The following is a 21,854-nucleotide window of genomic DNA, read 5'->3' as shown; positions in this document are numbered from 1 at the left end:
GGTGTGGGTGGGGGAGAGGCTGATGGGCGCGATGGGGCGGTCCGTGGTGGGGGCAGCCTTGGAAGGAAGTTTGGGTCCTGGTAAAGCTGGTTCCTGGAGGAAAGCTCCTGGGCACCGGCTGAGGGGAATGAGCAGGTGAGCGAGCACCCGGCCCCCTGTGGGGTTTTGGATGCTCAGTCCCATGTCCTGCACACGGCGCCTTCTGGGGAAGTGGCCGGGGCCTGGCGTAGGTTAGGTGTGGTGATGGCATGGTGCCTCTGCCTTGTGCCCGTTGTTTCCTTTGCAGAGGTCCCATTGCCCAGGGTGGGGAGCAGCAGGGGTTTAGTGCCATGGGCACTGCGCAGCGTGCACCATTGGGTTGCACTAGGGCCTGGGACAAGGCTCGCCCAGCATTACGTGTTTCCCCAGGCCCAGTGTGAGCAGGAGGAGCCTTTCGCAGCTCATTGAAGCCGGGCACCTTGTTTCTCCGATTGGCTTATGCCTCTGATAGCAGGCTTGAAGTTGACAGGCCTGTTTGTTATTAAGGCAGCAGTAGGCTTACGCCTATAAACCGCCCTCAGTTAGGGAGGCAACTAGCTATATAAGAAGAGGTTCTGGGGACAACAGAAGAAAAAACAGGAACTTGAGTTTGCATCTGTGGTTAATAATGATTGTTGCAAGGAGGGGGGCACCAAGCAGAGCACACCAGCCAGGGCCCACTGCCCCGCAAACAAGTCCAAGGATCCTGTGGACGCTGCTCAGTGAAACTGCCTGGAGTTGTGGATGGATGAGGGACAGGAAAACAGCCCCGCAGTCTCTAGGGTTCCCCCTGAGCAGAGCCTCCTTCCCTGTTTGATACATGGCTGCTGGCTCTTGACATTGACACAGTCTGGTTGTTCAAGGCTGCTTTAAAAGCTTGGATAGTGATGGGTCCCACTCCATTTCCCAAATTATGCAGTTACCTACAGCGGGACCAAAAAGTCACAACACACTTAAGTAGCATGCAACTGATAGGCAGACAACTGAAGTTTGTTACAGTGTAAGCAAGAGGCAAAACATTGGGACCTGTGTGGTGCTGTGCAATAAAGTGAATTATGTGCTTACCCTATGTGCTCAAGTGGTGAACATTGTAGCTTATGTAGTTATGTGGCCCTGGATGTTACTTCAGTGCCATGGGCCTTCTTGGCTGATCCTTACTTGTTGGTCCATTGCACCACCTAATCAGAAAAGTCATGAAAAGACAGTTCTTCTCTTCAGCTTTCTACTTCAAGTTTGTCTAGGTCAATTATTCCATCATCTGCATGCTGTCCTGCCTCAAGTCAATTGCCAAATGTCATACCTACTCAAACTTTTAATTTGACCTTAACTTCGTTCTCTGTGCTAACTTTCTTTTCCATCTCCTATTTTCTGTTCACCAAACCTTAATAGAAAATTCTCTATGAGCTGCAGTTTCTCCTGTGTGTCTTTTAGCCATACATTTGGGATGTTTGAGGAAACAACACTTTTTGCAATATTTTCAGCTACCTGTTTTAATTCTCATTTAGCTGTTCCCAGCTGGGTACTTTGTGTAGAAGAATAATTAATGGTTCCACTTTAATGTTTCCAGCATGGTATGATGAGCAGTCCTCAGAGGAGTGTCCCATGTCATTCTCTGCCCCTGGAGTCAGAACTTAATCAGTTCATGAATAGGCTATAAACAAGAGAAATAGCATGCTCAGCATGTGCACTTTAATTTCCTTATTAACTTAAGTGCGTAAGTGTGATGATGATTTTTTTTTCCTGTAGTTGCGAAGGTGTACTGACAGGTACATGCACAAATAAGCATGTTTAAGTACATCTATTTGAATTTGAAATTCCCAGTTAATATAACTTCAGGTATTGCAAAAATCCCTGAAAGTATGGCCAATGAAAACGCATCTTTTGCCTCTTTTAATATTCTTTGGGAACTACAAAATGATATTAGTGTAATCCTATAGAGAAATTAAAATACACAGGGGCCAAAAAGTTAAGATTTGGATCCATCAATGCTATGATTCAGCCCATTAAACATTTATTAAGACACTAAAGATAATATTGGATAATCAGGAACTGAATGCATCCTTTTAGTTATTTATTTACTTTTGTATAACAGGTTTGGTTATAATCATTTTAAGTGAGGCTTCCAGTTTTCCCTTTTTGTCAAATAAAAGCATTAGATGAGTAAGAAGATATAAGTACACTGGGTTGGTGAACAGCTGATGTCCTTGACAATGGATTGTCTGAATGAACTGCACATACTTAAAAAAAACCCATGGGAGCCTACGTAGCAAGGCTGCTCTGATGCGCTGTAATTATAGTGCATCGGAGCAGAGTCAATTAATTGAGTCTGCTGGAGTGTGGTAATTAATGTGCTCCAGCAGACTCCAGTGTCTTGTGTATTAGCATCCCCGTGCTGAAAAATTGCAGCAAGGGCTCTTGCTAGTTAACGTACCCCACCACCATTTTTCAGTGTGGGGACGCTGATGTGCAAGATGCTCCGAGCGTTTTAATTAGAGTGGCTCTGAGAGCCGCTGTAATTAAAGGGCCCCCCTCTCTTCCCCTCCCCACTCCCTGAGCATGTGTATAGACGCCCCATGTTTCTACAGTCCCCATGGCCAACTCCTTTCTTCTGGGCAATATTTGTTAACTTTGTAGCAGTTACGCAAGTTTTTCCCCAAAAGAGCTGGCTATTTTCAAGCCCTAGTAATGCAAATATTTGTTGTAAGTGGATGCTAGGTGAATAAATGATACGCCACACTGTAAATATATCTGGTAATAGGAGTCCATCCCATAGAGCTGATAAAAGTTCTTGATCAAAGATGCATTTTGCTTTAGACATTAGTCAGGCACAGATTTCCAGGTACAGTGTATTGAAAACCAAAGGCCTGCTAGCCAGGGTGCATATCACTGCCTGACTCCTGCAGGATGGTTTTAGGGGTATGATGGAATGCTGTACTTGTCAGATTAAGGTTTGGTCCTGCTTGATGCTCTGCCTTTGTGGATCCTTGGACCCCTGCAAAGCTCTGTTGACATCGTAGGGATCATCTGCACAGCACCTTGTAGAGCTAGGGGTCGTTTTCACATTAAAGGAAGAAGCCTTTCAGTTATTATAAACCATAGTCTTCTGGAATCCAAACCAAAGTGAATTGCCAGATACTATCTGGAAATAAGGTGCCCTCATAAATCTTTTGTCTTTAAAAGCTGGCAGCTTTTGGAGAAGGAAGGATGCTGTCTTTTGCTCAGCTTCAGAAGAGTCTGTATTGGGGCGGGCAATTATTTTGGGCAGAGGGCTGCTTACTTAGTTTTGGCAAGCCATCGAGGGCCACATGACAGGCACCCCAGGGCAGATAAATATTTATTTTCTAAATTTTTTAGGGGCCTCGCGGGCCAGATAGAGTGGCTTGATGGGCCTCATTTTGCCCACCCCTGGTCTATATCATCCATAGGAGCAGAGTTGAGCATACTAAAATGGTACATTGCTTTGAAACGATTGTTGGGCAGATGGCCTTGGTTAAAGATATGGTCAGAACTACTGTTAAAAAAGAACTGCAGCATATGAAGAAAAGTCATTAATACAGTTCTATATTACCATTATATGTGAACACAATTGTTTTTGTGATCAGCCCTGTTTTCTGTTGCTGCCTTATTGTATATCAAATGGCCTTCAAATTTACATTCAAGGTTAGTTTGGCAGGTTTAATATTGGGAAGAACTAGACTTGCAAAATTTCTATCAGAAACTTTTCTCGTGATTTTCAAAGAAAACATTGTTAGCTATGTACTTTCAAACAGCTCTGGAACATAGAATAAAAGTAGTGTTTTTTGCAAATAAAAATTTAGTAGTGTTAGAAATCCTTTTTTTTCTCAGATATCAGTAATTATAATAATCTATATTTGACATTAAAGAATTCAAAATATGAGTGGTTTTACTAATAGAAAGATACATGTAGGAGGTCCTGGGTTTTTAGCCAGATCTGAAGTAATATCTTTATAGCATACATAGTGCTTATCTTGGTAATTATAGCTAAGTTCCTGGTTCCTTTTGGATGGAATGTGAATTATTGAAGCATAGTGTGTCACTTAACTTCCACTGTATTAATGAAGTGCCAGAGGAAAATGGACCATTACAGTTTAACAACTAAGGGCTTTGATCTGTGGATAACTTCACATAGTTTAATTGAGTAACTCATTAGGGTTATACACTGCCTTAAAACCCCAAACCCTGCTGTGCTTGGCATTTATAAAAAAAGCAATTTGGCCTTCTTTGTACATATCTGAAAAAAATTTACATATGAAGATAGTATTTTCCTTTAACCAAAAAGCATAGTTATACATTTTTATTAGAGGAGAGATTTACAGTGATTTCCTTTGGTTGCAGATAAATCCATTTATTGTGGATTGCAACTGTGTAGATATTTGGGCTGTATTTTTGGCTGTGATTTAGTGGAAGAGTAACACTATGTTTCCTTTCCAAAATCTGGAGGTCATTTTGACTGCAGGTGCACTTTGGCTAGGGGCAGAAGTTGCACATAAACTGGTTTAAGTGGTCAGAGACTCATTTAAACCTGTAACAGAACAGAAATTTAGTGCACATAAACCAGTTTCAAAATGGCTAAAACTGGTTTAAGATGAACCTAGTTGAATGTAGTATCAGACTTAACTGATTTAGGTCTAACCAGTTTATGGAATGTCTGTCCCAGACCCCTTCCTGGTTTAAGTTAACTCACATGCCCCCAGCATCCCAACATGCTTTGCAGCACTGAGCTAGGCTGTGCTGTCTGTTCCAGCTGAGCAGGGTTGGCTCTACCCCTCTCTTCCCTAGCCGGCGCACTATCACTGCTCTGGCTGGCTGAGACTGGGGTGGCGGTGTGCAACCTTCAGCTGGGACTGCCTGGAAGGGCAGCATCAGCCCTTGCCAGGCATCTCCAACCTTCTTCAACCCCCGAGGCTGCTCCAGCAGCAGGAACAGGGGCATGGCCAGGCGCAGGTAGCCTGAGGGGAAGGGGCAGGTTTAATCCTCCCCATTGCAGGGGAGGGGGACAGCATGTGCATTGATAGGCTCCATTGCTTCCCCTTCTCTCTTCTGATACACCCTGGCTGGGGTTCCTGCAGGACAGGGTGGGGGTTTAAACCCCTCCCTAGTCATATTTGGCCTGCTGGGGCCTGGCTACCCTTCTCCTCCTCTCCTCCTGTCAGCTTAGCTTCCCTGTAGCCTTCTGGTCACTGCAAAAGGAAGGGAGGGCTCGCTCTAGGCCCCTCAGCTTCTAGACTGAGCCACTGTAAGCGTGTGCCTTCATTTCCGGAATCAAAAGTGAATGTCTCGTCACTTGCTTATTGGTTCAATCTACATAGGTCAGACTAACCTGCAGAGATTGAATCAATTCAGGCTCGGGTTTTTTGAATGTCTGTACTTAGCCTTTAGGGCAGCCTTGTGGTTTTCTGAAATTGTCTTGGCTGCTAACAGCCTGCAAAGAGCTGTTCTGACTCTTAAGGTCATGCCCTAAATGTGCCCCACAAAATTGCTGTCTTCATTGTGAGGCCTTTGGTAGGCCAAATCATTTGGCTAAGTTGGTTTTTCACATGCTTGTTGTGAAGCATTGCACAGCAGGAACTGTGGTTGCGCAGCCCTTTGATTTATGAATTAAATTCTTATGTACTCACTATAACTGAAATTTGCCTGATGTAGAGGACTAGCACAAGGATGCACAGGGCAAGGGTATCTCATACTCAGGGTTGCTAACCCAAGAATTTTTTTTTACTGACAGTTTACACATTTTTTTACAGACATATTTTTATGTAATATAATCTGAATTAGCCCATGCACATGCAATCCAGGGAAGAGTCTGACTCCCCTCCCCAGAAGGGATGTACTGCGCAGGGTCCTGAATGAGGCTGGTGCAAAAAGAACCTAGGAGTCTTGTCGGCTGTCTCTGCACTCTTAGTGCCAGCAGTCTGACTCAGCCTGTGTACCTGGGGCTGACCTGGAGCTGTGATATGTGGACCAGGGGAAGGAGCCATATCCTTCTGGGGTGCATGCAGCAGGCACCTGCTGCAAGGGTGCCAGTGTTTGAGGCCAACTCCAGGCAGGGCCCTGAGTAGGGTGTGCAGGCTTGGGGTGGCTCGCAGGGAGTCCATGCAGTGGGGGGCAGGAGTGAGGGGACTGGGCTTTGCTGCTTTGGAGGACTTCCACGCTACAGGGCAGAGAACTGGGATGCCTGTGCAGAGCCCTGGGATGCCCTGACTTTTCCACAGCAGCTTGGGCTCTGGTGTCTGTCCTCTATCCCTGGAGCATTGCAGCCTCCCAGGTCATGCCAGTGGACTCTGTGTCCGGCCTCCCACACATGCAACATCCAAGCCTTTCTGCTTTCCTAGGGTCACAGTGGGCAGCAGCGGGTGGAGCAGGGTTGCCAAGTGTCCATAAATGTTATGGACATCAAAATATTTTATAGACTTTACAGATAATGATTTTTAACTGTCTTCTACAGATTGCCTGAAATTTACAGACAGTTTCATAGATTTCATAGACATCAGGGCTGGAAGGGACCTCGGAAGATCATCGAGTCCAGCCCCCCGCCCAAAGGGCAGGAAGTCAGCTGGGGTCATAGGATCCCAGCAAGATAAGCATCCAGTTTCATCTTGAAGGTGTTCAATGAAGGCGCTTGAACCACCCCCGGTGGCAGGCTGTTCCAGACCTTGGGGGCTCAGACAGTAAAGAAGTTCTTCCTTATGTCCAGCCTGAAACGATCTTGAAGTAGTTTGTGACCATTCGACCTCGTCATCCCTTGGGGCGCTCTGGTGAACAAACGTTCCCCCAGATGCTGGTGGTCACCCCTGATAAACTTGTCGGTGGCCATCAGATCACCCCTGAGCCTGCGCTTTTTCAGGCTAAAGAGCCCCAGGGCTCTCAGCCTGTCATCGTAGGGTCTGCTTCCCTGACCTCTGATCATGCGCGTGGCTCTTCTCTGGACTCTCTCAATCTTCTCCACATCCTTTTTGAATTGTGGAGCCCAAAACTGGACGCAGTACTCCAGCTGCGGCCTCACTAAGGCCGAGTACAGGGGGAGAATGACGTCCCGGGATTTGCTTGAGAAGCATCTATGGATGCAAGCCAGCGTTTTGGTCGCTTTACTAGCCGCCGCATCGCATTGCAGGCTCATGTTCATCTTGTGGTCAGTGATGACCCCCAAGTCTCTTTCTTCCATAGTGCTAGCCAACATAGCACTGCCGAGCCTATAAGGATGCTGCGGGTTTTTTTTCCCAAGGTGGAGAACCTTGCATTTATCGGCGTTGAACACCATCAGATTCTCGTCCGCCCACTTGCTGAGCCTGTCCAGGTCAGCCTGGATAACCTGCCTGTCTTCTGGTGTGGATGCTTTGCCCCCAAGTTTGGTGTCATCGGCGAACTTGGCCAGTCCGCTTTTGACTCCAGTGTCCACATCATTAATGAAGATGTTGAACAGTATGGGTCCAAGGACAGAGCCTTGGGGGACCCCACTGGTCACAGGACACCACGATGAGTGACTTCCATCGATTGCTACCCTCTGGGTCCGACCCCGGAGCCAATTTTCCAGCCAGTGGATCGTGGAGGACCCAAGGCGACAATTGGCCAGTTTCTCCAAGAGGCGATCATGGGACACCAGATCGAAGGCTTTTTTGAAGTCAAGATATATGACATCAATCTCTTCTCCCTTGTCCAGGTGATAGGTCACCTGGTCATAGAAGGAAATGAGATTGGTCAAGCAAGACCTACCCGCAACAAACCCGTGCTGGCTATCCCTTAAGATGTTGGCGTTGGCCAGTCCATTAAGGATGGCCTTTTTAATAAACTTTTCTAAGATCTTCCCCGGGATAGAAGTTAGGCTGATGGGCCTATAGTTAGCCGGATCCACTTTCCTCCCTTTCTTGAAGATAGGCACCACATTGGCCTTCTTCCAGTCTTCGGGCACTACACCAGAGCGCCAAGAGTTTTCAAAGATTGTCTGAAATTTACAGACAGTTGCCAACTCTGGGTTTTTTTATTCCCTTTGTGCCATAAAGTAGTTTCTGAGGTAGTCTCAAATGAAAAGTTTAAACAGGACCGGGGACCTAGCCAAATGGCATTAATGGGGTGGAGAGGCAACTGCTTTGGAGAAGGGCACTTCCCCTCATTCCTACAGAAGATGTGATTTTGAAGTGAGCTGGGGAGCTGAGGACCAGCCAGGGTCCCCGCACACATGGTCCCTGTGGCTTGTGCTGGTGCAGCCTTTGCAGCAGGGCATGCTGCCGTGGTTGCTTAGAAGTTGGAGAGCTCTGCTCTAAGAACTCTATTTCTGGACTTGATCCGGAAAGCCTGCCACGGAGGGCTCTGGGCTAAAGGACAGTGTGACATGGTAGGGAACCGGGCTCAGGATTCTGGTTGCAGGTGGTGGGGAGCTGGGATGCTGTGAGGCAAGGTGTTTGCCCACTTAGGAAGGCCAGAGGAAGGATTTCAGTCATTTCTTTTAGAACTGATATTGCAGGCTTTCCTACCCCTTCCTTTGAAAAAGCTGGTAATGGCCACTGTTGGGTAGTGGACTGGATATCTTCTGATCTAATTCAGTGTGGCAGTTTCTGTGTTCTTTCACTAAAAGATATTTCATATACTGAAAGCTTATGCTGAGGACCTGGACACATGCCACACCAAAGGGGCTCTGGAGCAGACTGAGAAGGGCACGCAGTAGGCTGTTAATAGCCTCATGCCACCAGGTGGCAAGGGGATAGTTTATACATGACATGTATACTCGAAATAGTTAATCTAGGATAAACTGTGGACATGCAACACTAAGACTGGGACAGTTGTACCCTTGATTTTTCCTGCAGTGATTCTATACTGGACTGAACTAAGTTACACTGTTGGAGGACTGTACAGTCTGTGTCTGCTTCCTTTTTACAGTGTTGGGAACTTGTCATGTGTCGAAGCCCTAAGTTATCTTGGAAGTTTATCCAGCTGAAGCAAATGCATGCTTACCTACTACTTACGTAATGATTCTCCTGCTTTCAGTTGAGGTGTACAGGCAACCCCTGCTTAATGCTGTTTCCTTAGTGCTGTTTCGCTCTAACGCTCTTTTAAAATTGATCCCTGATTCCACTTAGCGCTCAGCAAGTTTTGTTATAACCCTTGCGGTCGCCATCTTGGGTCATTAAAAACACTTGCAGTTACCATCTTGGGTCATCAAAAACTTTTGGTTTCACTTAACGCTCGTTTCACTTAATGCTTGGTTTTTCAGAAACCAATTAAGAGCGCTAAGCGGGAGTGACCTGTGTACTGTCTGGAGTTGTTAAAAGTAGGGCAAGTCTTTGGCAGGTTGTCCCTGTGAAGTGAAGTGGCTTCTGGTGATAAAGATGATGGAAGCAAAGTAGAAGTAATAATCTTTAGTACTTACTCAAAAGAATATGTATGGGAGACCCATTCCCAGAAGGCAACACCAGGATGCTGACATGGGCAAAGCTTATTTGGAGTGTCATTTCAACCTCAGATGAAAGAGCTTCCTCAAATCTACCAGCTTAGTTACCAAAAGTGTCCACTTGTTCTCAGTTCTCGTTCCTTGCCATATACACCAAGCTTCTCTATTAAGAAACACTCACCTGCTTGCTTATTTACAATCACAACGTTTTTGTAATGGTGTAGGGCAGGGATGTCAAATTCCTTGAGCCCTGTGGACCAGATGAGTATGGTTGGGTGTTGGTCCACAGGCCAGTTTGGGCCTGCGGCCCTGCATGCTGAATCTGGAACAGGGGCCATTTTGGCACAGGTGCCGCATATAGTGTGCACTTGCATACATGCATGCATGTGACTTTAGCTTGAGACCCACAGGCAGCATTGCAAGCCAGATGACAGGGCTCTGTGGGCCCTATCTTTGACACCCCTAGCATAGGGAGATTGTATTTTTCACTTTTGTGTTAGGTGCGAGCTATGATGTATGAGATGTCATTTCAGATATGTGCTTTCATTAGGGAAAATGTGTAAACAGCGAGAGCGCTGCCCTTCAAGGAATGGTTTCATGTAGCCAATGAAACGAACATTATTGTTTTCAAGGAAAGTGTGGATTTTCAAAAAGACCTCACATCTATAAAGTTATGTCAGTTGAAGAAACTTCTTCTTTCTAGGATTTGGTATTAAACTTTAGTGACTCTGAAGCAGAAAAATAAATGGTGGAGAAAACCATTTCCTGGACTGCTTAGAAGAAATCTGTAAAACTGGGATGAGTTCATAGTCCCTAGATTTAGGTTACAACTCCTGTGCTGTTACAGCTGTGTAACCTGGTATACAGTGCATGTTACAGCATTGGAATCAGAACTTTTCACAATGGATTGTGTGTTTGCTTTGTTTATGCATCCACAAGTACTTTGTTGCCCAACCATGTGTATTCATGCTTCGTGGAAAAATACAGATGGAGTATGCAAAGTAGAGGAACTCGGGGTAACACCATCAATATTGTGTGCAGAGCTGGGAGGTTGGAGGGACAACCAGCTAGTTACACAAGTAACACATACATAACAATAAAAGATCTGGGACCTGGCTGCAGGAACACCAGTTTTTGCTAGCTGTAGTTGTTGGCAGAAGTACGATGTAGTTAGGTGCGACTAAATAGGTCAGTCCTCCACACAGATTAGAATACTTATCCCATATGAATTCGGGATTTTCTGAAGAGGTGGTGTTAAGTTTAAATGGTCTTTTTCTTGCACAGCATAGGGAAGGGCAAGGAATAAGACAGCGTAAAGATATTTTAAAACTTTTTATCATATTTTTTTGTATTGTAAAAGTGCCCCCAAAGGGTGACATGATAAACATGTAAGTGAGGAGTTCAGATTTGAGGGTAAAACTCTAGGTCTCATCACTTTCATTGCTGTGTCTATGTGCTTTTCTAAATAGACTCCAGAATTCATTCAAGTGTTTTTGGAGACTCGCCACCTTCTGTTTCAGTTCATAGCGTATTTATAATGATTAAGAATCATATTTTGCTCTATTGTAGCACAGCTTCTAAGGCAAATGGTTGAAATTCCTTGAACACCTCCATTTTAATGAGCTCTTTCTATTTCATTGCAGATGATTCTGCAGATGTTGGTGAAGAGGACAGCTTCTTGGGTCAGACTTCTGCAAGTCCTAACCCACCACAGACTTTTAGTTATTTCTCCCAAGTACCTAGCAGTGGGGATCCATTTGGAAGCATTGGGCAGCTACCCTTAACAACTGGGGCACCACCAGTTGGGTCATCAACTTTCTCCAAGCCTCCAGCTTCTCTGCCACTTGTGCCAGGGTCACAGGATGGGCAGAATGCTTTTCCAGCACATGTTCCAAAGTCACAAACATTGTATAATACACCACCTACTGCACAAGTGGGAAGCAGTGCTCATCAGGCTTCTCAGCAGAGCTGCCCCCCAACTGCAAGCTTTTCAGCTCCTCCCCATGGAACATCACAGCAAGGATACAACCCGTATCGCCATACCTCCTTGAGCAGTAGAGCTAACCCTTACATAACTCCACCCCAGCTGCAGCAGATGCCAAGTCAGTCAGTTCAGCCACCACCATCTGTACCGCCTGTCCACATGTATCAGACACCTCCGGGGTCATTATCACCGGTATGCAAATGGTCTTTTATTTATTAGTATTAGTATAAATGGGGAGGGGAAAGGTTATTCTGATTGATTTTTTTTTTGCCTAGTCTTGTTAATTTTCTCTTCTTATTTCTGCACATTTTATCCTTTAGCTGAGCAGGAAAATCTTGGGCCCCCTTTGAACTTTATCACAGATCTGGGATTAGTGCTTTGGGAAAGTTCCCTGATGTATTAAGTGAGCACCTACATCAACATTTTCTAGGTTACATGATTTTGGCAGCTTCCTTTTAAAATCCTGAACTTCTCGGTTCAGAACTCCTGTGAAATGAGTACTGAGTAGCACCTGATGCTTCTCAAACTCAGGCCCTTAATTTCCTGGATTGCTGGGTTAATGGACACCTTAAGTCTCCCTGTCCAGGTCAGTTTGTAGAGTTGGAGATAGATCATGCGTGTTATTTCAACCGAAGGACTATATGCTACATACTGACGTTAGCTACATTATATGTTCTGTGTTGTCTGTCTACAAGAGAGCAGCTAATAGAGTAACATACTTTACTTAATATGCTGCATGCAAGTAATGGACCACATGCTCAGCCTGAATTTTCAAATGCCAAAATTATTTTAAAATATTTTTTTTCAAACTAAGAAAAATAATTAGGCCATAAATTTCAGACTTCAGCTATTTCAGATATTTCTGTCGAAAGAGAAATTTATATTCCTTTGTTAACCTGCAAAAAGGTATAGGGTTTTTAGAGATTCAAATCCTGCATATAACACTTGGAGACCCAAAGGGTACTATATTGGAAAGAGAGGAACTTGTGAAAACAAGGGCGAGAATATTGTCTGTAATCCAGTATATTTAAGCATATTTTATTTGAAATATTGAGGTATTTGAAACACATGTATTAAAACAGATATTTTCAGTTTTCTCCGTCACAGTCAGTACTGCCGTCAGCCTCCCAACCTCTACAAACTTCGAGACCTGCAGGTCCCTTGGTACAGGCGCCACCTGTTTTACTGCAGAACCAGTATGAACCAGTTCAGCCCCATTGGTTTTACTGCAGGGAAGTGGAAAACAAACAGATATGGATGCCATTCAGTGTTTTAGATTCTGTAAAGCTGGAGGAAGTCTATAACTCTGGTACGTTTAGAAACGTGACATCTGTTTGTATTTTCTTTATGTTTATTTTGCTAATCTTGCCCTTGAATGTGAATAATGATGCTGAAGTGCTGTGAAGATGGAGAAGAAATGATGTGAGAATGAGTACTGCTTTGCCACTAGGAAGCTGGTGCCACCCTTTACTGATTCTGAGGCATGCTTGTCTAAATGTCTGGAACAGAGATCAGAAAATTTTTGGGTGCAGCAAGCTGAATTAACAAAGCTAAGCCTGAAAGTGGATTGCCACTTCACCTCCCTGCTGCATTGCCACCAACATCCCAGCTTTGCAGGCTGGATACTGTCGCTTGGCAAGCTAGATCTAGCCCACAGGCCACAAGTTTCCAATGCCTGGTCTAGAATGTTGTTTGCTTGGCACTGTTGCTGTCAGAATTTACAGACCTAATATATATCTTACCATCCAACAATAACACAGGCCCATACCTTCACCTGTTTGGGATCATGTGCCCTGTGTTTTGCCTTGCATCTTGATTCTTGTGAGCAGGCCTAGTGTCAATTTGTTGAGTTGATCACGGCAAACATAGCTGTTCTTTCAAAGCAGCTGGTGGTTCTAATGTTATGCCTGTTTATAGCTATTTTTTTTCTAATCAATGTTATCAGGTACTGAAAGTAAAAAACTGGTCAAGTTTTGTAATGTAATTATTCTTGAAGATCTAATGGGAAAATCTGTAGTTGGAATTATAGTAAAGTGTTCCACAAGCAATAAAAATAATTTAGAAAGCTGCTATTTCAGTTGATTCTTTGTCCTTGCAAAATGATTATTAATGACATCATGAAAGTTATTAACTATGAGAGTTTGTGTGCATGTGGAATGGTTCTGCTAAGCGCTGCCATGAGTGGAATTAAGTCTCCCCCATACAATCAAGCAGTGAAAGTAAACTTTCAGGACTTTGATTCTGTAGTATGTAAGGGGACTGAATCTTAGAGCTGTACGCAAAAATGTTTGGTTTGTATACAAAGTACAGCAAGTACAAAGATTTCCTAGGAAACTCAGGGATGAGATGCTACAAAAACTTGCCAACTTGCTGCTCTTCTAATGACAGGTTCTCTTAGTGTTTCTTCTCATGTCTGCTTCTTTCCTTTTGTGGTCTGTGTTAGTTTTCCCATTTTGGTTCTTTGGCACTTGTGGTGCTGTCCCACTTACAGACTCCACTCTTTTCAGTATGATGTCGGGCCGCTGTTTGGAAACCCTGTCTTTGAGGCAGTTGACCACATGGGTCATCATGATGTTTTTTTAATTTTGCTCTCAGTATGACGAATTTCATAATGGAACAGAGTGGAGTTGATGGGGAAAGTGGCATGAAACAATAGTCAAAAGGAACTTTTTCCAAGACAAGTGTTTGAGTAGCATTCTGTCTCCATCAGCAAAAGCAAATTCCTCCAAGTTATCACTGTGAAAACACATACATTCTTCAAGTAAAAGTGTGGAGCTGTAAGGTTTTGAGCACCTTTCATAGCTTAGGTTACTCACTTAATTGGTTAATGCAAAAGCATGTTGTAACAAAGCATGAATTTTGTATTGTAGTCCAACCAGATCCTGAGAGTGTTATTTTGAGCACGGATGGGGGGCGCTATGATGTATACCTGTATGACAGAATGAGGAAAGCTGTGTATTGGGAAGAAGAGCCTTCAGAAGTGAGACGATGTACGTGGTTTTATAAAGGAGACAAAGATAGCAGATTCGTTCCATATGAGGAAGACTTCAGTGAGAAGCTAGAGGTCAGTATTACTTTTAAATAAACCTAAATAAGGTTGATGTGGCCATTTTGTACAGTTCTGATTTTTTTAATGGACTATTTTTCATCAGATATTCTTGTAATGCATTGAATGGAGTGTTATTGATTTATTTGCCTCTGACCCCTTGTGCTATTGGCTTAAAACGAGAGTGTCAAGCACATGGCCTGCAGGCTGGATTCAGCTTGCAGAGCTGTTCCATGCAGCGTGCCAGTAGTCCAACGGGCTGCCAGGAGTTGCGGTGGGTGGACTGCTGCAGAATTCTGGCCGTGTCCATTGCGGTCCAGGGTCCCATTGGTGGCAGGGCCTCAGCTTCGTGCTGCCACCCCAACACAGCTCTGTTATAGTTGCTGTTGGTCTGACAGTCTGGATCTGACGTGGGGTCTGGGGTGAGTTTCACACCTCTGGCTTAAAATATGCTTGTGCAGTTTCTCATGTAATAACTGGAGCCACTCTGTAGTACTGTATATACCAGTCATTTTCTTTCTTATGAATAAAGCTATGCAAGCTGTTTCCTAGTAGAGGCAACCCCCGCTTAGCAGTTTTAATTGGTTCCTAAAAACCAAGCGTTAAGTGAAACCAAAAGTTTTTGACGACTCAAGATGGCGACTGCAAGTGTTTTTAATGACCCAAGATGGCGACCGCGAGCGTTATAATGAAACTCACTGAGCGCTAAGTGGAAGCAGGTATCAATTCTGAATGAGTGCTATAGTGAAACAGCATTAAGTGGGGGTTGCCTGTATAGGATAACTTTGGCCTGACGTGTTACATACTAGTCTAAAAAGAGACACTAGTTTTTCATAACTGTACTCTCACAGGCAGAATATAAAAAAGCGCTAACTACGAATCAGTGGCACCGGCGACTTGAATTTCCTAACGGGGAAATGATTATTATGCACAATCCTAAGGTAATGTTAATTATTCTGTTTTTGTTTCTTTCAAGATAAAATGTAGTTGAGAGAATGTGTATGTATAGTCAAACATAACCTGAATGTTAACTGAGGGTATAGATTGCTATTGACACAAGCATCTAGTGATGCTTGTATAAGCTGTTACAGTGTAAATGTTTACATGTTGCACTAATGGTAAAAGAATAGAAAAGCCACTGCAGCTTTAACCCTGTTGCTTTCAGGGTTATAGTCACAGGGATTTAAATGCATCACTACAGGAGCATGCAGTATAGTAGCTACATTGTAACAGTTGATGGCAGTGACTTCCCTTTTCTAAGTTACATTTGTCCATAGCCTTAGTCTCACTAGGAACTTAAAAAAAATTACCTATCCATTGTTTCTGTATATTCAAATAATAAAGCTTATAAATGAATAAGCTCTCCTTGCCCTAGCAATATACCAGATACAATAAAAAGCCTGATATAAGTGTAAGGGCTTGCAGGTTATTGGGAATATGGAGCAGTTTCTAAAGTTAAAGGCCTTTTGCTGTGAATATCCTTCTGACAATTCCCTAGTGTTTACCTTTAGAGCTTGCAGCTCAGTTGACATTGGCTGCTGTGGTACTGGGTGGGGAGCAGGGGAAACCAATGTGATCATCTAATTTGAAATACTGTATAATATAGGCCAAGGCTATCAAGCTGGTGGCTGTGGCCCAGGTTCCCGATCCAGGAGCTTTTTCTTTTGCCACTACTCTAGCTGAAGCTGTGGGGTGGGGCAGAGCAACACAGCTGCAGAAACCAGTGGCTGGGGATTTAGGAAGACTTGAGGGACCCTCTGTGGTTTGGGAATACAGGCAGGGTGCGGTGGGAGGGCCTGCTGTGAGGCAGGTGGCCATGCAATGCAGTATATAGGGAGCAAGGGCATGGGAACAGCGGGGTGCAGGTGGTCCATGCCAAATATGCAGCTCAGGGTGCCTCTGGCCATTCAGAATTTGAATGACTCTGACATAGGGTGTGAAATTTCATCCTATTAATCTTTTAGGCAGGCCACACGCAAATCAGTTTTAGCTGTATGTCTTGAAAACTGTAAGTTAAATTGCATTGACCAAGCAAAGGTTATGCAGCTTACGTATAATGCGCTTCTCGCTGGAAACTCATATGCTGGCAGGTTGCTGTTTTCTGCAATAACTGAAGTTTCTGTACTGACTTCAGATTGTCACATGTGAAAAAGTGCATCACAGTGTTGACTCTTTGAGGTTGAAAGAGCTGATGGGCTATTTTTCTTTCAGGAGACCAACTTTATGACAATCTGCTTAGGTATGAGGGTTGAGAAATGTGGGCTTTGGGTATCATTCTCCACCAGGGACACCAGTAAGATTACAAGCCATAGTTAAGCAGGCCAACCTTCCAAGTAGAGGGAACCAAACAAAGTATCTTTTTCCAGATCATCTAGTTGCTCCCCTTAAACAACCAAGAGTTAATTGCATCTTGTATTTTGGCCATCTAGCCACTCTCACAGTAAATGGTCTTATTCCAGTGCTTATTATGAGTTTGTGGCAGACTATATTTTAGTGTCTGTCATAAGACTTAAATGCAATAAATGATGAGACACATTAAACTGTACAATATTTTCAGGTAAACAGGCTAGAAAATGAGTTTTCCTTGTTTAAAGTTGAATATATTTTGCTTCAGGTAATAGTTCAGTTCCAACCTTCCTTGATACCAGATGAGTGGGGGACCACGCAAGATGGTCAGACAAGACCAAGGGTGGTAAAACGTGGCATTGATGATGATCATGATGAAATTCCTGATGGTATGTGAATAGCAGAAGGACCTGCAGGCTGTCTTGGTCAGCTGATTTGTCTGAATCTCTTCCTTCCCCCCTCCCCCTTGAATGTAGTTTGTAAATATGATTGATCAAAGCTTTGCAATACAATTGTCTTCTTATTAACATATTTGTTTCATGCATGGTATTTGCTGCAGGACACCACTCTTCTAGCCACGTGTTAATAGTAAAACTGTCATGAGTACTCATGGAGAGCATGAGTTTCTTTATAAGGGCAATTTGTTGTTCTTCATGCCAAATAAATGTTTTGGTTTCACAGTTAATTCTGTTTCCCAAAGCTGGAACTTCATGGATTCTTTTTTGGTCACGATGTCTCATGACTTTGAAAAGTTAACATTAATACTTCAGAGTTTTCTGCTAATTAATGTAATCCGTTTGATAGAATAATTAGATAACGTTAGTTCAGTGCTAACTGTAGAAATGTTAGACTGTTTCACTTAAAGCTACAGTCTTTCTGGAGTACCTGGACTACAAAGATCTAGCTGTTTCCTCCGGGTGAGGTGCCTGAATGGGGCAGGGGGCAGGGTGCGCGTGTGTGTGTGTGTGTCTCGCCTTGAACTTGCACTGTGCTTCTGTGGGCAGGCTGTCTGAGATGCATGTATACTTTATAACTTAATTTTCTGACTTGTATGTGAAAAAGAAAGGTGACCAATGAAATCTGTATTTAATGCCACTGTATTTAATGCCACAGCAGCTAATAGATAGTGATCTACCTAAGCCGCAGCAAATGAAAGGGATTTTTGCAGGCCACTTGCAGTGCATGGAGCCAATTTTGCTGCCTTTTTGTGGCAAACCTGCCCCTTGTTTCTGACTGGTTAAGGAACCCTGGTGGCCCCACAGTGGGTAGCCATCTCAGCCAATCAGCAGCCAGGGGGGCACCTGCCTTCTTGGCTGCTTCCATTTGCATCAGTGCTCCTCCCCTTCCATCCAGTGGGCTGCAAGGCCAGGCTGCAGTGGCCACGAGGACCACTGGTTCTCAGTGGAGAGCCAGCATTTTATTTTTAGTAAGGTTTTTTGTTTTTGCTTTCATGCATTTCTTGGACAGTGCCCAATTTATTGGTTTCTGCAAAACTGCAAATTAAGTAGGCCTCTACTAATAGAGGTAGAAAACTTAAGAGTTAATTTTTTCTTTAACTACTGGTATAGATTTAAGCATGATGTTGGAGAGAGATTGTTCTTCTTTATAAAAGAAAACTTCCAGGCCTAATTTTATTCCAGTTCTAAATCCCTAAATGCTTGCTACCTTATAAATTGCATCCTTGAGATAAATTAACAGTATCAATGTACTGGTATTTTCTCTTTCTATAGGAGAGATGTCTCAGATTGACCATTTAGTGTTTATGGTTCATGGGATAGGTCCTGTGTGTGATTTAAGATTTAGAAGCATTGTTGAATGTGGTAAGTTGTTTATCATACTTTTAATTCTTTAATCTTGGGTTGCCTTCTTTCATGAATAGCTTCAAATAATATTTCATAAATAGCATGAAAGCATTCTATACCACCTTAAAGGAGTCAATAAAGAGAATTTTTTGCAGTGTTAACTATTTAAAAAAGTTTACTGACAAATTATTGAGTTTTTAGTTGTTGATATTAGTTCCTCAGCACTGAGCTCACAGATTTCTATAAATTCAGGTGTAACTTGAAATGTGCAAACTTGTATTTATTCTAAACAAAAACAAATCCCAAGCAAACCCTATAAGAGCATATTTGACCATGAAGTTTGTTTTGGGAGAAGCCATATACAATTTTGACTGGGATACTTCAATTTTCCGACATTTTTCTTATACCTGTTTAAGTAGGTTTTTTAACATGTAAATGGACAAAGAGGATGTAAATGTTCAATGTAGTTGAAAAACATATTTGGATATCGCTTGTTATGTTTGTTATTTGAATAACATATTTCCATTACTTTTTCCCATCACTCTCCCTTAAGTTGATGACTTCAGGACAGTATCTCTGAAGCTTTTGCAGACCCATTTTAAGAAGCCTGTAGAGGAATTTAAAGTGAGCAGAGTTGAATTTCTCCCAGTTCACTGGCATAGTGCTCTACATGGGGATGCGACAGGTGTAGACAGGTCTGTATACCAAGCAACATTTAGTAATATGCAACTGTGTCTTTACATATTAAACTGCCTAATTCTTACTTTGTAGAGTTAAACAGAGGGAAAGGAAAAGTTGCTCACATCTTAAAGGCAAAGTAGAAAAGTAAACGGTATTGTAATGTACTATAAAAGGCCAGTTGCCAAAGTAGGTGAAAAAGAGCCAGATTATGAATCTGAATATTGAAGAACAGAGTGAAGTTGAACATACAGTGATTTTTTTTTTTCTGATTTTTTTCGTAGGTTAAATATTATTTAAGAATTTCACAAACAGGATTTCTTTCCTTCAAGATACAAGCAAACAGTATATTAAAATTGTTTCTTTTAAAAATTAATCTTAATTTTTCACTTTCCATTAAAATTGTATTTCTCTCTTCAGTACTTTTATTTGAATATGTGTACAGTATAGTACATGTTAGTACGTCTGTATATCTTAGTTGAAAGTGCTTTTCCTTAAATACAAGAAGAATTGCTTGTCTTTTATCATGCCTAATATCTAGAATAGTGCTTTATCTCCTTTAAACAATTTTTGTTTTTGAATGTTTCTTCCATAGACCTAATTGAAACACACATTTTCTTAAGTCGGCCACCCTTTGATAGAATATGTGTTGTAAAAGCCAGAGAGGCAGTCGTCAAAACTCAGTTAACACCACAATGGTCAAAACTCTCTAACCTTGTTCTAGACTAAGACCTGGGTTACAGCCTCTTTGTGATCATCTGTGGCTAATTCAGTAGGTTCAACTGAAATTAGACCCTGCAAAGATTTCCCAGTTGTGAGCCTGTGATAGCAGGCGATAACAACAAACAAACTTTGAACAAGCAAATCTTCTCCAAAAGACAGTATGGCTTATTTAGCCAAAAGGTACACAGTGCTTAGAGAACTGGATTTGTAATAAGAAACCTACATGCTTATTCTATCTAACTCTAGCTGTGGCAGGAACAGCTTGTCTCTGTGTGTCTTCACAGCCTGTCAGCTTTTTGGCTTACCCAAACTACCTTGGAGGTTTTTAGGCCTCCTTTGATCCAGGCACAACTTTAGAAACAGTGTATCCCCTTCTAGCCTGGATGGAGTCAGCTATGGTTATCTTAACTCTACTGAAGCTGCATACTGGCAGTAGGCTCTAGTACAGGGGCGGGCAATTATGTTGGGTGGAGGGCCGCTTACTGAGTTTTGGCAAGCCATTGAGGGCTGCATGACAGGCAGCCAGGGGCAGATATATATTCATTTTCTAAATTTTTTAGGGGTCCCATGAGCCGGATAGAATGGCCTGGCGGGCCACATCCAGCCCGCGGGCCGCATTTTGCCCATCCCTGCTCTAGTACAACACTGAAAAGGGAAACAGTGTCTCATGTAATAATCGTAAAAACTACTGGAAGTATTTTTACAGTTCAGTACGTACCCTTTCTACAGTTGAATGCAGTTAAAGGGGACTAGTGTGCATCATCTTTTCAGATATTTTTTCATGTTAGCTTTTTCTTTTGTAGTTTCTCTCTGAGATCCTATCTTCTTGTCTGTCCCTACCTCTTTGCTGTGTTCTTTCCCCTTCTTATCCGTTGCTGGTTTGTCAAAGAGTTGTGGTTCCTTCCCTTCCTGTTGTTGTATGTTGTTTCTCCCCATCCACCCTGTCCCTGTCATGGGAAAAGGACAGGATTCCAGTGAAGTAGCATCTTAGTTATTCCGTTAAGGCTAGAAATAACAACTTAAGTGATTGTATTAGTTTCTTAATTTAAATGTATACTGGCAATTAAAAAGGGCAATGATGCTAATGTATGAGTACATAATGAGGCAAAAAAATTTAGTTTGAAGTGGAGGGAGAACATAATTCCTGTTTAGGCTGCTGAGAATAGATTGTCAGATATTTAAACATTCACAATTACAGAAAGTGGAACTTCCAATATTTTCTTTAGATTTCTTTTAAATTGTTTTATCTCCAACATTTTTGAATTACCAGGAATATTAAGAAAATCACTTTGCCAAGCATTGGACGTCTGCGCCACTTCACCAATGAGACCTTGCTTGATATACTGTTTTACAACAGCCCCACCTACTGTCAGACAATTGTGGATAAAGTTGGAATGGAAATGAATCACCTGTATTCACTTTTCATGAGTCGCAACCCAGATTTTAAAGGCGGAGTCTCTGTTGCTGGGCACAGTTTAGGTCAGTAGTTCTCAAACTTTTTATACCAGGACTCATTTGTAAACATGGATGGCCAGTCCCAACCCAGTGCCTCTCATTCTTGACCCACTGTCCCCCACCCCCAGACCCCCTGTGTGTGGGGCAGGGAGTGGAGGTGTGTGTGGGGGGGCCCTTGCAGGCTGGAACTCTGTCAACCTGCAAGGGAAAACCCACAGAATCCATTTTAAAAGTTTGTTGATCCACTTTTTAAGTTTGTTTGTGACCCTTTTATATATTCTTGTAACTCACTTTTGGGTCGCGGCCCATGGGTTAAGAAACGCTGGTTTAGGTAACTCATTTATATATCTGATGGAAATAAAATAGCATTCCTGGGACAAGAAAAATGCAAAGTCTATTAAA

At 42.9% G+C, this 21,854-nt stretch overlaps 1 protein-coding gene across 1 annotated transcript in view; it reads left to right on the top strand.

Moving 5' to 3' along the window:
* The first annotated feature begins 11,380 nt into the window (after positions 1–11,380).
* Positions 11,381–21,854, top strand: part of SEC23IP (SEC23 interacting protein) — a 36,681-nt gene continuing 26,207 nt past the window's right edge. Inside the window, exons 1-8 of the mRNA XM_025200194.1 lie at positions 11,381–11,594; positions 12,495–12,711; positions 14,273–14,466; positions 15,300–15,389; positions 17,063–17,183; positions 18,525–18,614; positions 19,150–19,291; positions 21,268–21,476. Of these exons, the coding sequence (XP_025055979.1) occupies positions 11,514–11,594; positions 12,495–12,711; positions 14,273–14,466; positions 15,300–15,389; positions 17,063–17,183; positions 18,525–18,614; positions 19,150–19,291; positions 21,268–21,476 (1,144 nt within the window). The 5' untranslated portion in view covers positions 11,381–11,513. The remainder of the gene's footprint in view (positions 11,595–12,494; positions 12,712–14,272; positions 14,467–15,299; positions 15,390–17,062; positions 17,184–18,524; positions 18,615–19,149; positions 19,292–21,267; positions 21,477–21,854) is intronic.

This window comes from Alligator sinensis, unplaced genomic scaffold, assembly GCF_000455745.1.
Source record: "Alligator sinensis unplaced genomic scaffold, ASM45574v1 scaffold527_1, whole genome shotgun sequence".
Taxonomy (NCBI): Eukaryota; Metazoa; Chordata; order Crocodylia; family Alligatoridae; genus Alligator; species Alligator sinensis.
The sequence above is the reverse complement of the archived record's forward strand: the minus strand, read 5'-3'. Positions and strand labels throughout refer to the sequence as shown.